The following is a 15,402-nucleotide window of genomic DNA, read 5'->3' on the forward strand; positions in this document are numbered from 1 at the left end:
TCAGGACGGATCCATTTGGCTCTGCATCGTCAGGCGGACACCAAAACGCTGCAAGCGGCGTTTTGGTGTCCGCCTGAAAAGCGGAACGGAGACAAAATGCAGCAAAAATGATGCATATTGAACAGATCCTTTTCCATTCAGAATGAATTGGGGCAGAACTGATCCGTTTTGGGCCGCCTGTGAGAGCCCTGAAACGGATCTCACAAGCGGACCCAGAAACACCAGTGTGAAAGTAGCCTAAGACAAAATAACGGACACCTGAAGCTACGCATCCTTGTCTATTATAGAGTAAAAGGGGTTTCTTTAAATGGGTTGTCCCATGACAACATCTTATCCCCTATGCACGGCATTAGCAGGGGTCTTACGTCTGGACCCCTGCCAATCACCAGAGAACTGTCTCCCCAGTTTGACTAGAGCAACAGACGTGCTTCATTCAACTCTATGGGACTGCTGGACAACCCCTTTAAAGGGCTTGTGCAAAAATAGTATTTTTTTGGGGGGGGAAACCCCCTCCCCTTCCTTATTCTGTGGGACCTGCAAAGGGAAGATGACTTACCTTCTTCCCGGCGTTGACAACCCGCTTCTTCTTCTCTGAGCCTGCAATGTTAAATCGGATGTTGATGTTGCCGGAGCAAAGGCCAGGAGAAGAAGGAGCGGGAAGCAGGTAAGTCATCTTCCTTTTGCAGGTTCCCCATTCTTGCACAACCCCTTTAAGTATTGATGGCCTATCTTTAAATTAAATCAGCAGTATCTGATCGGTGGTGGTCCGATCGTCAATCAGCTGCTTTAAGGGGCTGCGATGCTCCGTCCCACGGCAGATTAAGGACTCCATATCACAGAAGCACACACTACGGTTTAAAATAATTCCTTTGGGTAACCTCTGTATAAAGCCGCAGAGGCAGACGCAGAGCATTGACATATGGGCCCATATCAGGCTAAGGGCACCATGGATCCATATCACATTGTAACATGCCCAGTAAATGAGGCTTAAAAGGGCAATGAACCCATAGCAGGCTAAGGGCACTATAGTACGGTTCTGTGCAACATGGCAACAAGCCGTGTGCATGGTCCTTAAAGGCCATGTCCTATTCGTTCAATGTCCTGCTCACCTAAAGCCATTCAAAGGATAACCTGAAGAGTCAGAGACTTACGAGAGATGAGGTCAAAACACTTCTTTTCCTCTGTGTTCGTTTTGACCTGACAGGTCAGTAGGTTCAGTTTTGCAGGAGGTATGTTGGCCTAACGAAGGAAAGGTGAACGTGCAGATTAAGGAGATTACGTCTTCTGTTCCACATATAACAACTATGAAGGGGAAACCTTCACTTACTGTGCCATGGGCTATTGTGAGAAAACCGTTCTTAACGGAGCATTTCCTCTTCTGCCAAACTTTCCTTATTCTTTAAAAAACAAAAAAAGTGTCAATTTTATGCAAAGGCTGAATAAAATAATAGGTAATCTCAGTTATGCGTAGACCGCCACTGACCCGTCGCTCTTCTTGTACAGGTAGCCGTTCCTCTCAGTGCCATGTTCCTTGTTTCCTTGAGGCTGGTGCAGGCTGTATGCCGTGCTCTGGCGGAACTGGGAATCCTACCGAAAGTAAGCAGATAATATTAGCGCAAGTTCATACTTAGCTACATAATCACTAACCATCCAAGTTATTCTGTCCTCGTTACTGAGGTGCAGCCAGAAAACCTACAGAATCCAAGAGAACCATCTAATTGTATTAAAACACACTACCTATTGGGAAATATGGACGTCAGTAGGGATGGGGGGTCTGATTGGGACACTTCCCTAAAAACCAGAGCTGCAGCAAGAAGCTCATTTCTCTTTCAAACCACAGAACTGACGGATTTGTGCTCCACATTTATCCTTTAAACCTTTACTTAAAAGGGGTTCTCTAGTCATGTCTTGTAATCCGTAGTTCGTAATAACCTGTGGAAGAAAAATCTTTTACATGGTCTGCTGCGCTTGCACAGGCCGGGCGGGCTCTTCTGTCTATAAAACAGGAAAAGACATGGCCCGCGGCCTGTGCAAGCACAGTAGAGATGGCAGCATCGCCAGAGTGAGGGACGAGGGGCGCCACATCCGGTCGGGGCCTAGGGCCTGTGCGAGCGCAGCAGAGAAGGTGGAATCGGAGGAGCGAGGGATGGGTAGGTACTATGTAAAAGATCTTGGTTTAGAAGAAATGACTAGAGAACCCCTTTAAATTCTCATACCACTTACAAACAATTATTTCAAAGGGAGTGTGTCACCAGGAAATTCACTGATTAACCAGGCACACTGACTTGTAGGACTAGCTCAGTTGAGTGCAATGATTTTACTTGGATGAATGAATACTTTACTTCATTCTGGAGAAAGAGTGCTTTTAATACGTATGCAAATGAAGAGTCAAGTGCACTGCGGGCGGGCCCAAGCCACTCTGAGCACTCTTACTCCTCCTGCTTCCTCTGCCAGTCCCTCCCTCTACTTCTTGATTGACAGCACCAGGTAGAACACCTATACAGAAACCTGACTAAGTCAATCAAAAAAGAGAGGGAGGAGCTGGCAGAGGAAGCAGGAGGGGCAAGAGTACACAGAGTGGCTTAGGCCCGCCCCTTGGTGCACTTCATAGCTCATTTGCATATAGATTAAAAGTACTTTTTCTCCAGAATTAAGCAACTTATTGCTAAGTGAAAGATATCATTACATTTAAGGCTACTTTCACACCTGCGTGGTATCTGCACAGACGGATCCGCACCGATAATGCAAACGCTTGTATCTATTCAGAACCGATCCGTTTGCATTACCATGAACAAAAAAAAAAAAAAGAAAAAAAAAATTTCATACACTGAAAGTCAATGGGAGGCGGATCCGTTTTCAATTGCACCATATTGTGTCAGTGAAAACGGATCCGTCCCCATTGACTTACATTGTAAGTCAGGACGGATCCGTTTGGCTCTGCAAGCAGCGTTTTGGTGTCCGCCTCCAGAGCGGGATGGAGACTGAACGGAGCCAAACTGATCCTTATCCATTCAGAAGGCACTTGGGCTAAACTGATCCGTTTTGTGCCGCTTGTGAGATCCCTGAAACGGATCTCACAAGCGGACCCAGAAACGCTAGTGTGAAAGTAGCCTAACTGAGCTAGCCCTACATGGCATTATTATTCTCAGTGAATTTCCTGGTACCAGACTCCCTTTAATGGATCTAAAAACTGTCCCTCTAGTGCCACCTAGAGGAGACTACCCCCGACATTGACTAACCTATAGGTGGCACTAGAGAATCTAGCTTCCTCCTGGATGAGAGGTATTTAGCATTGTAGTGGTGTCCACGTTCTTTACATGTGGTGCAGTGGTCAGGTTGTCTTCAGGGCCAGCACATCACAGCTCCTGCAGAGTCGTCAGCTTTCACAGGTGGTTGCTAAAGGGCAATTCCAGATATGTGTCCGTACATGAGGACAGGGTGTGTACCATTACTTCACTATGCATGTAAGACTAGAAAAACCGGGAGCTGTAATGGTAAGATTCAATACTGGACGTTATCCAGCTTTCCCAGAAACAGACGCCACCGGGAATGTTTGGAAAAGACTGAACACAATGGGGGATTTACTAATAAAATGTGCAGGAATTCAGGCCCTGCACTACATTTATTGTTTCAGACACTGGTAGAGCCTTTATCCAACTCATTCAACAAGGGAGCGTGTCCTTGCGAGTACTGGGTGTGGGCTGCCATAGATGGGGTAAGGCTTAAGAAGCGCCCAAATAAAGAAAAAAAAACTGCACCAAAATTCTGGTGCACATTTGCGGCATAAAGTAGGGGGCATAAACTTAGACGACACATTGTTGGAAAAATCTGCCATATTTATTATCTAGTATCTAGTGTTTTAGTGTAGTGGCAAAATGTCCTGAATTTGCTTGGACTGTCCCCCAATTTTTCCTTGCAATCCTGGCAAATTTCGGTTGTCTCGGCCCACAAATGGTGGGGGCTTGTAAACCCAGCCCAGAGGTGAGCATTGGGGAGCAGCGGGATTGGGGAGTGTCCAAGGTCAGCGGCTTAAATGCCCTAAATTTACCAACCCAAATGGTAATCGTAAATCTGCCCCAGTCTCTTAAAGCCTCCGTACAAATTAGAGTATCATCGGCTGAACCTGAGAACGGTGGGGGTCGGCAGACAGTTTAATGTTTTCGGGGAGCAGGAGCTTCCAAATCTCCCCAGACAGTGAAGGATCAGGCAAAATCAACATTTGTGCCCAATTCTTTTGTTCTCCCATGAGTTAAGCTGATGTCAGAGATGTCTGACAGCGGTGTTCTCCCCTATCCCCATTAAAGGTGTTTTCCAAGTGTTTTTTACCTGGATAGGTCATCAGTATCTGATCTGTGGGGGTCAGGCACCCGGGATCCCCGCCGATCAGCTGTTTGAGGCCTTCTCTCTTGCGTAAATTGTATAGCGGCTGTCCTTGGTAGCTCAGCCCAGACTGATAAACCTGACGTTGCATGGCCTAGGCAAATCTGGAGAAGGCCGCGGTGCTACTGCAAGTACCGCTGATCGGCGAGATGCCGAGTGTCTAACCCTCACCGATCAGATACTGATGACCTTTCCAGAGGATAGGTCATCAAAAAATAAATAAATTGGAAAACCCCTTTAAATACATGTTCAGCTGAGAGCTTACTGTTGGCCAACAGCTACTGAACGTGTATGGCCACCTTTACTACTTCATATGAGAGGACTAAACTCTGTTGTGACCACGAAAGTCTCTTTTATGCTGGCATTTCCCTCTAAATAAGTCTAAAATGGGTGGAAAAACAATGATGCGAATCATAAAAGAACCAAAATTAGGCACCGTCTATCCTTTGTGTCATGTCCCATAGTGTCTACTCTAAAGGCTGTATTAGACACCCCGATCACACAGTCAATAGTCGGGAGGGAAGCATTCCCTCCCAGCAATCGCCTGCTCGCTTGCGGAGGAGACCGTTGCTATCACGCGCAGCGATCTTCTCGGCAACATGGGGAGGCGCAATCAATATGCCATCGCTCGTCCCCATGCCGTACAGTGGTTTGCCCACGGTAGATCGCTGCTGACAAATCCTGATCTTCATGCTGAAAGATCTGGATTGCCCATTCATTGTGCAATTAGCGGCAGTCTTAGGCTACTTTCACACCTGCGTTCAGGTGTCCGCTCGTGAGCTCCATTTGAAGGGGCTCACGAGCGGCCCTGAACGCAGCCGTCTGGCCCTAATGCATTCTCAGTGGAGGCGGATCCACTGAGAATGCATCCGCCTGCCAGCGCTCAGCCTCCGCTCCGCTCAGTGAGCGGACACCTGAACGCTGCAAGCAGCGTTCGGGTGTCCGCCTGGCCGTGCGGAGGCGAGCGGATCCGTTCCGACTTACAATGTAAGTCAATGGGGACGGATCCGCTTGAAGATGACACCATATGGCTCAATCTTCAAGCGGATCCGTCCCCCATTGACTTTCAATGTAAAGTCTGAACGGATCCGCTCAGGCTACTTTCACACTTAGAAATTTTTCTAAGTTCTAATGCAGACGGATCCGATCGAACGCTAGTGTGAAAGTAGCCTTACACTGCAAGATGAGCGCTAACCAGCATTCATACGAACGTTTGTTAGCAGAAGATCTGCCCTTCTAATATACCCTTTAGAGAGGACACCCACCAAGGGTTGTCCTCAGTTCAGTCTAGGGGTGACCCGCTCTCCAGTTGAATGGCGGTTTGCATTTTTGAAGTCGGAGTGACTTAATTTACAGCTAAGTTGTCACCCAACTTTTCCAAGCCATTAAAGCACAAAACTGACACATCACTATGTTTTGCTGTTGAGATCTCTGAAAAAGGAGACCATGGGCGTAACTGTGGCCATAGCAGCCATAGTACTTGCTATGGGGCCCAAAGGTTGAGGGACCCCACCAGGTTCTAGAACATTGTACCTTTTTGAGAAGAATAACCATATAGCGTCTTTGTGCTACAATGTGGGTTTTCTGATATATGGCGCTATTACACATACCTTTCCTATGCTGCAGTTTTAATTTTCTTACACAAGGTGGTGGGGGCCCCATCTTATTTTGCTGGGGGGCCCTATGAATTATAGTTACGCCCCTGTGCTGAACGCTGTGTAAGCTGGTAATGGGCCACCATATTGGTTGTCGCCCAGCTACCCCAGAACTTTGTGCGCGCTCTCTCGTATGAAAATTAGCGGTCTGGTACACGTCTCCTCATGGTGACCTGTATGATGCTCAGAAGAAGCAGGAGGAGATGGCGGCTCATGCAGGTGAGACCTGTTGCTTCCCATGAGCTTTTACACTTCCTCTGAATTTCCAGTGTGAAGTCGCTCTTTTCCCTGGGGCTTTACTTCACAGATGTTCGCTGGCGTTTGAAAACCTCAGTGTAATATAATCCGAAATCGGCTTCCGAGAGACCTTACATTTTATGTGGTTAACCCCCGCCTAACCGCTTCCTATACTAAACCATGATTTATGTCAGCAGACTAAATAACTGATCTCAGACAAGCAGCAATCGTGAGAGCTCTGTGGTCCCAGTGCTTGTGAGCAGGGCACCGGTTCTGCAGCACGCAGTGCACATTATGGGGTCCTGCAGCACGCAGTGCACATTATGGGGTCCTGCAGCACGCAGTGCACATTATGGGGTCCTGCAGCACGCAGTGCACATTATGGGGTCCTGCAGCACACAGTGCACATTATGGGGTCCTGCAGCACACAGTGCACATTATGGGGTCCTGCAGCACACAGTGCACATTATGGGGTCCTGCAGCACACAGTGCACATTATGGGGTCCTGCAGCACACAGTGCACATTATGGGTCCTGCAGCACACAGTGCACATATGGGGTCCTGCAGCACACAGTGCACATTATGGGGTCCTGCAGCACACAGTGCACATCGTGGGGTCCTGCAGCACACAGTGCACATCGTGGGGTCCTAGCAGCACACAGTGCACATCGTGGGTCCTGCAGCACACAGTGCACATCGTGGGGTCCTGCAGCACACAGTGCACATCGTGGGGTCCTGCAGCACACAGTGCACATCGTGGGGGTCCTGCAGCACACAGTGCACATCGTGGGGTCCTGCAGCACACAGTGCACATCGTGGGGTCCTGCAGCACACAGTGCACATCGTGGGGTCCTGCAGCACACAGTGCACATCGTGGGGTCCTGCAGCACACAGGGCACATCGTGGGGTCCTGCAGCACACAGTGCACATTGTGGGGTCCTGCAGCACACAGTGCACATCGTGGGGTCCTGCAGCACACAGTGCACATCGTGGGGTCCTGCAGCACACAGTGCACATTATGGGGTTCTGCAGCACACAGTGCACATTATGGGGTTCTGCAGCACACAGTGCACATTATGGGGTTCTGCAGACAGTATAATATAAAGTTGTATAACAGCTTGGCAGCTTACAGCAGCCCCTGCAGTTGCTGAAGAACCTCTTTAGTTGATATGAAATCTCCTTTTCTATGGCAGTGAAGGAATATGGTTTCTGCTTCCTTTTTCACAAATAGCTTCTTCATCTCAGAAGCCTCCACAGATACAACAGTGAAAACAGAAAAACTGGCCTGGATTCCCACTGCAACCGGTACAGTGCAGCTTTCATTATTCCAAGGCTACTTTCACACTAGCGTTTTCCTTTCTGGTATTGAGATCCGTCATAGGATCTCTATACCGGAGGAAAACGCTTCAGTTTTGTCCCCATTCATTGTCAATGGGGACAAAACTGAAATTAACGGAGTGCACTAGAATGCATTCCATTCAGTTTGGTTGCGTTCTTATGCCAGACAGAAAAACACTGCAAGCAGCATTTTTCTGCCCTGCATGGGATGTGGAGCAACACGGATCCGGCATGGCACACAATGTAAGTCAATGGTGCCAGATCCGTTTTCTCAGACACAAAAGCTTTAGTGCCGGATCAGTCTCGGCCATTTTATAGATAATACGACCGGATCTGTTCATAACGGATGCAGACGGTTGTGTTATCAAAACGGAAGTGTGTATGCTGATCCCTGACTGAGCCAGCAAAAATGATGATGTGAAAGTAGCCTAAAGCAGATGAAAGCTGAGATCTGGTTGGTTGCTACGGACAACAAATGAGGCCTACTGCTGCCCAGTATGTTATAATTTATATGATATATATATTTTGTAGGAAGGCGCAAGGGGCCGTCATTGATGAAAGGTATGTGTCACCGAGGTTCCTGGCCTCGGTGAGGTAAGAGCCGGTAGTTTTAAGTGTCAGCGGCAGCTAGTGCTGACTGACACTGTTTGTTGTTAGTATGGCTGTAAAGCAGATCTGGGCCGGCTCTTACTGGGAGTAGCCAAAGTGCTGGGTGGGTGGGTGGCTGCTCCCCACGCTCCAGGCCGGGTCTTTTTGGCCTATATAAAAAAACAAACAGACAGCAATCTCAGCTGGGTATGGTTTATCCTCCATCTGACATAGAAGCTGGGGAATCTCTGTGTTTTGGGATCTGTGAAGTTGTGCCGTGCTAAAGGGCTGAGAGCCACATGCTGGAAAAAAGGCCCCTAAAGCCTGCTGGGGACTGCAAAATGTCATTTTTGTTTTTCCTTATGTGTGAATAAACACCGAACTTTGTGATTGCCTCTGTACTGCGTCTGCTAGCCTACTGTGAAACTCCCAAGAAGACCACCTCCTTTTTGTAAAGACCACCTCTTTATATTCATCCCAGAATTCCTATGACATTTTCAAATCCACTATATATTATGCCTATGCCATCTTTTTAGTGTCAAAGAAGTTTTAGTGCGTGTGTATGTCTATCGATCCAGATAGTGAACAGGTCCTTATTATTAGTATTCAACCGTATTCTGTGTGCCGCCATAATGTGCATCCATACAGGACCATATTCTGTCTTAGGACCAACTACAATACAGAATGATCGGAAAGGGTCCTGGAGGTCAAACCTCCACTGTTCAAAATCTATTCTAAACCTAATTGTAAAGCCACCAAGGTTAATGTCCCCAAGAACCCTTTAATGACAAATAATACCACAGTAATACCGAGGCACAGAAGACTATACAGCCAGTTTCTTGCAGTAGAGCAGATGAGAGAAAAGGGGTAGGCAGATTTCTACAGGACGGAGGTACATTAAACACCATCACTCTTGTTAAAGGCCATTATTCCTCCTCCCGGGTACAGAACCCACTAGGCCCGATAAGCCTCTTGATAACGGGCACGGATCAAGACACGCAGATAAATGCACTCAGTGATGGCACATGCACTGCAAGAAATCAATGATAATAACACACTTACTCTTCTAGACTTCGGTCACAAGAGGTTAAAGCATTGGTGGGAAAAAGAGAAAACACATTCATGAGTAACAGTGCAGGTACAGACTTACTACTTATACTTTACGCACTTATTTAGGGCCGACATATTTGCAGCGCTTTACAGATATTAGCATCAAGCTGTCCCCAATGGGGCTCACAATCTAAGGTCCCTATCAGTATGTCTTTGGAGTGTGGGAGGAAACCGGAGAACCCGGAGGAAACCCACATAAACACGGGGAGAACATCCAAACTCCATGTAGAGGTTGTCCTTGGTTGGATTCAAACCCATGACCCTGTAAATGCATGGGACAGTGTCATATATTCCTGCACAGTGGCCCATCTGGTACCCACCAATGTCAGAAAGGTGCAGGACCCGCCTCTGGGACCCACTCCAAAACGGAGCCCCTGAAGTGAACAAAGAGCAGCTGCACATGCTATGGGAGCGCGAAAATAGCTAAGAAAAGGGTTAACTATTTCTGTCAGTCCCATGGTGGTGAATGAAGAGGTGGCTGCACTTGCGCAGTGCGCTCTCCATTCACTGCTGTGGGACTTGCCAAAACAGCCGAGTGCGCTTGCTCAGATATTTTCGGAACTGCCATAGCAATACATGAAGGGCACGCCACGCTTGTGTGGCATGCTCTCCTTCACTTCAGAAGCTCCGTTCTGAAGTTAGGAGTGGGTCCCCGAGGTGGTAGCAATATGGCATAAATGTCCCAGATGGAACAACCCCTTTAAAAGGGACATTTCACCACATTTTGGAAATGCCATACACTGACATGCAATAGCATTTGATACTACTGCTTAGCTTCATGGCTTACCACAGCTCGCATGAATAGGCCACGAAAAGGGTGCCCTTGGTTACCAATGTAAAAAACAGTGGCGTCCATAGCTACTGTGCAGGCAATGAATGCGTTCAGAGCAGGTGCAGATACAGGAGTGGACAGCAGCCACCTTGGGAAGCTATGGACCTCACAACTTGTTTACATCAGTACCCATGGGCACTAGGGGGGCTTCTCCATGCACGCTAAACCCAGAAGTATTGTAGAGGTTTCTTATGCCAACTCCTGGTGTATGGTGAAGTTGAATTTATGCAGAAAGTGGACAATCCCTCGAACCAGCCCTATGGGACTTTCATTCTGAGGAAAAGTAAGGGTCTGAGCAGCTGGTCCCCCACGACGAGTAAGTGATGCCATCTTTTACTATGGTGGGATAAAATGTCCTAAGCGAGAAGTATCCCAGACCTTTCTGTAGAATAAGACTTCTGGCCTCACAAGCTCACCTCCTTCTGTTCCACTTGCAGCGCAGTTTTTAGAATGTCTCGCAGTTGGCTCAGTTGTTTTCTTTCTTCATCCTGGACTTGTTTCATCTAAAAGGAAATATTACAAAACGCATCAAGTACAAATTTATGAGGACACTTCAGTTAACTACTATTCTCAAACAAAAAGGAAAAACCCCAAAGGGCAAGAGGAGGAATGGACTTAGTGACTCCATATTTATGTCCGAAAATAGTCGCCGCCGTCAAATCTCTTCCATTAGCAGCTGCATGGAACAAATTATCCAAGGTTAAGACGAGCAGAAAACCACAGATAAACAGACATTGTTAGGAATCGTTAATCCAGTCTAGCCGCAGCTCTTTGAAGAACAAGATCCTATTTACTACGTAAGATTTAGGGATCAAAGACTGCCTCCGTGATGACCGATCCAAGTAAATCCCAATGACCCAAAGCACCGGTCCGGTCCCCATGTGCGGCGGGTAAAATAATCTCTTCTTACTGTCTACATGGAATGATTTGTTAGGAAATAACTGAGACAGGATAGAGATGTAGATCATAATCCATACTGACGAAAACAGAACTGAGGAGCCATCTGTAAAAGCACAGCTTGGGTTATCCTACATCTACTCTGCATAAAGCCCAATTATCCACACGCGTTACTATATGAAATACTAAAAGAGTCACTGTACTTTCACACAATTTAATTTAATAGAGAACGGCGTAATTAGCAAATTTCGAAATCACTTTGTTTAAAAAATCTGCATGCATTCCGTATGTGATTTCTCTTTTTTAGGGTCCATTCACACGTCCGTGGTGTGTTGCGGATCCGCAACACACCCGGTCGGCACCCGCTATAGAAATGCCTATTCTTGTCCGCAGCTGCGGACAAGAATAGGACATGTTCTATCTTTTGCGGAGCTGCGGACCGGAGGATCGGGGCCGAGACCCGGATGTTCGGGGCCGCGCTCCGCAAATGCGGAAGCGGAGAGCACATAGTGTGCTCTCTGCTTCACGTCCGGGCCCATAGAGAATTAATGGGTCCGCACCCGTTCCGCAAAATTGCGGAAAGGGTGCGGACCCTTTTGCGGACGTGTGAATGGACCCTTACCTTATATTTAAGCACTTCGTAAATATATTTATTCACTAAGGCTACTTTCACACTTCCGTTCAGAGTGTATCTGTCTGAGACGGATCCGCTTATATAATGCAGACGGTGGATCCGTCTGCGTTATATTGTAAAAAAAAATTCTAAGTGTGAAAGTAGCCTGAACGGATCCGTCCAGACTTTACAATGAAAGTCAATGGGGGACGGATCCGTTTGAAGATTGAGCCATATTGTGTCATCTTCAAACGGATCCGTCCCCATTGACTTACATTGTAAGTCTGGACAGATCCGCTTGCCTCCGCACGGCCAGGCGGACACCCGAACGCTGCAAGCAGGCCAAACGGTGCCAGACTGATGCATTCTGAGCGGATCCGCGTCCACTCAGAATGCATTAGGGGCTGGACGGATGCGTTCGGGGCCGCTTGTTAGCCCCTTCAAACGGAACTCACAAGCGGACACCCGAACGCTAGTGTGAAAGTAGCCTAAGCCTGTGTAAGCTTATTAATTCTCAAATCTGTTGAATTCACGTTATGTTACAAGCTTTAAAATAATATTCATTCCCAAAGGTGTAATTAAGGGTACATTCACACGACCGTGTGTAATCCTTTCCAATTTGCATTCCGCAAATAACGGAACCGTGTGTCCGCATTCTGCGGACAAATGACTTCCGTATGTCTTCCGTTTTTTACGGTCCGCAAAAAACGAAAGGGAAAAAAAAAAAAAAAAAAAAGAGAGAGAGAGAGAGAGAGAAAAAAAAGGAATTATTAAGGCCTTCAAAAATACGGAAACTGATCTGCAAAAAACGGAAGACATACGGAAACCATTCCGTATGTCATCCGCAATTTGCGGATCCAGTGACTTGAATGGTGCTGCAGACCGATCTGTACAGATAATAGTGGGACATGTTTCATATTTTTGCGGAATAGAAATGCGGACACACAGATGCGGACAACATACTGAATGTTGTCCGCACGTTTTATTCACCCATAGGAATGAATGGGTCCGCTTCTATTCCGCAAAATGCGGATCGGACGCAGAAAAAAATAATACGGTCGTGTGATCGTACCCTAAAACTGGATATACAATATTCAAACATCTAATTAGATTAGAGTCCACTGAAGTCATCCACTTTATACGACCTACCAATGAATGGAGAATGGAAAGGACGGCCACTCTTCACATATTTTTGGCTTGTAAATGCAGTAGTTACTTTTAAAGGCCATCCAGTTGAATATCTACAATACACCTGCACTGAATAGTACTGTAAAGACATGGTCAACTGAAGCATCTACCGAAAACCATGCCCACATATGGATGGCGCTGTTTTGAAATGGAATATTGATGGATGAATAATTTTGCAGGGAAAACAGTCTTTTTTTTTTTACTGCAAAACTGTGCAGTCATTAATGATCTACTTGAAAATTGCACTAAGATGGTGTAAATTGAGAAAGGAAGCCAAGAACTCTCACAGCCTAAAAAACTGTACTGTAAGCAGCACTACTTCTACCATCAAATGAGGGTACATTCACATCTGTGGAATACTGTATAAGACAGGCTGTTCCAGCAAACAACAGCCTGCTGAAGTTTCCGAACCCGGCATGACCAGACAGTGCCACGTACCGCCAGATCTCATAGACTATAATAGGATCCTATGGAGAGTCGATATCTTTCCGGTGAAATGCTGGCTTTAGAAATGACAAAAAAGTTGCATGCAACAACAAAGGATCCTAGAGGAGCTTCCAACACAGATGTGAACAGGGCCTAAGACAAAGGTGGGCAAGAGGGTTGGACTGGACCACTAGAGGATCCTCCAGTGGGCCCCAAAGTGGGCCCCACTAGGGTCTATTTATTTAATTCAAAACCTATTAGACATTATTGATGATAATAAGCAGTTGGGCCCCAAGAATAACCTCCTCTGGTGGGCCCAAGGAACCCCAGACCGACACTGGCAACAGATGCTCACAACTGGATGCAAGAAAAGTTCAAGAAAGAGAAGCACTACCCAACCCTGTAGGTAAATCTCAGGTCATAATTATCTTGCGGGATTTGTTGGTGCAAGCAGTGTCAGATCCTGACTTGTGATCCCAGCTAGGTGTCTACGGGTGAATAAAAACCACTTGGAAGAGTGCTGCAGATCTTTTGAGAATTACACAAATGAACGCAGCAACGTTTATAGGAATGTGAACTACAATTTCCTAAAGAAACGGGGAAAGTATCTGCAGAAAGCTATCTAGAACAAGTCAGGATATTTTAGTAAAAACCTCTGCTTTGTGATCTCATAACCCTGACCTTGCACGAATGTATAATTAACACCCAACCTGCTGAAACCCAAGAACCGAAAAGGAATGAAGCTAAAGTGGTGGCATCAGCAAGTTTGGTGGCTTTCACATCTGCTAGGGGATGATCCTGTTATTTCTATAAACATGCGCCTGTACCACAGCGATGGAGCACACATCACATGAAGTATGAAGCCATGCTGACAAAGTATTCTCGTGATGGGAAGGACATCATGTACCCGAGCGCTTCATCAGGTTGCCAGATCATGTTAAATAAGACGATTTGGTGAAATTGAGGGGGGGGGGGATCACTTTATGCTAGAACTGAATGTCATCTGAGACCATAGTCTAAAATACTTGTTGTCCTTAAGGTACAGACGTGCCTATTATTCATGAATATTGAAGCCTCCCCCGCTTAAAGGGAATGTATTTTTAAATGATGACCTAAGGATGAAATCAAGTTCCTGCAGTAAAGAGGATCTGCCACTTAAATATGCTGCATTATGTACTTTCACCAGTTCCACTTACACAATTAACACATAGGACTATATGTTGAAAATGTATGCACACTTCTCATACATCTTGTCACCTCTTTCACATTTTCAAGATCAACGCTGTCAATAAACAGAAACACTCCTATTTTACGTGAAAGAAGTAAAAACCAGTACAGACCTCTATAAACCTCTCTCGAAGTTGATGACAACTGTACATGGAGTAGGCAATCCACTATGAAGACATGGTCTCCAGGCCAATATATCTTAGGTTATGTTTATGCAGGATAAATAATGACAAACCGTCAGCAATGAGATTATGACTGTACAGTTTTCCATTCACTGACAGACAACAGAGCTGTCCACACTAGAAAGTTACATAACCTTGCATTATACATTATGACCCGACAGCCCTAGGATAACAGGTGACTGTGTTGCTGTATGAACTGTCTAGGTGTGACCGAACACCAAAACTGCAAATGGACTGCCGTACTGTTTTGTTGCCATAAGTGTGAATAAAACACTGACGTTTTTTGAATTACAAACTGATCTTTGCCTCTGTACTGTGTCCGCTTGTCCTGTCTACCAGAGCGAATCCCCACAACATATATGACTCTTTTTATGAGGCAAGGTAACCAAAAGATAGCTGAACACAATACATTTTATTTATTTTTTTTAAATCATGAGTTTCCATTTTCTGAAAGCCATAATTTTTTTATTTTTTGCAGGAGGAGATGTTGGTTTGATTGGTACCATTACGGGACACACATGACTTTTTGATCGCTTGGTATTATACTTTTTGTGATGTAAGTTGATTTAAAAAAAATGATTTTTGGACTTTTTTTATGGTGTTTACCAGATGGGTTGGATCACATGCTATTTTTATAGAGAAGGTCGTTACGGACATGACGATACCCAATATGTGCATTTTTTTTAAATGTATTTTATACAATAAAAGCATGTTTGAGGAAAAAAAAAA

The 15,402-nt window shown here is 45.9% G+C and overlaps 1 protein-coding gene across 4 annotated transcripts in view; it reads right to left on the minus strand.

The window, feature by feature from the left end:
- The window catches only part of ASAP2 (ArfGAP with SH3 domain, ankyrin repeat and PH domain 2), a 192,767-nt gene that overhangs the window by 35,853 nt on the left and 141,512 nt on the right, over positions 1-15,402 (minus strand). For 2 of the 4 annotated variants that reach the window (XM_044292526.1, XM_044292523.1), the window contains exons 9-13: positions 10,557-10,643; positions 9,261-9,269; positions 1,484-1,587; positions 1,328-1,397; positions 1,152-1,239 (exon numbers count right to left, since the gene is read on the minus strand). In XM_044292526.1, the coding sequence (XP_044148461.1) occupies positions 1,152-1,239; positions 1,328-1,397; positions 1,484-1,587; positions 9,261-9,269; positions 10,557-10,643 (358 nt within the window). The remainder of the gene's footprint in view (positions 1-1,151; positions 1,240-1,327; positions 1,398-1,483; positions 1,588-9,260; positions 9,270-10,556; positions 10,644-15,402) is intronic. The other 2 variants (XM_044292527.1, XM_044292525.1) reach the window with 1 other exon arrangement.

This window comes from Bufo gargarizans, chromosome 4, assembly GCF_014858855.1.
Source record: "Bufo gargarizans isolate SCDJY-AF-19 chromosome 4, ASM1485885v1, whole genome shotgun sequence".
Taxonomy (NCBI): Eukaryota; Metazoa; Chordata; class Amphibia; order Anura; family Bufonidae; genus Bufo; species Bufo gargarizans.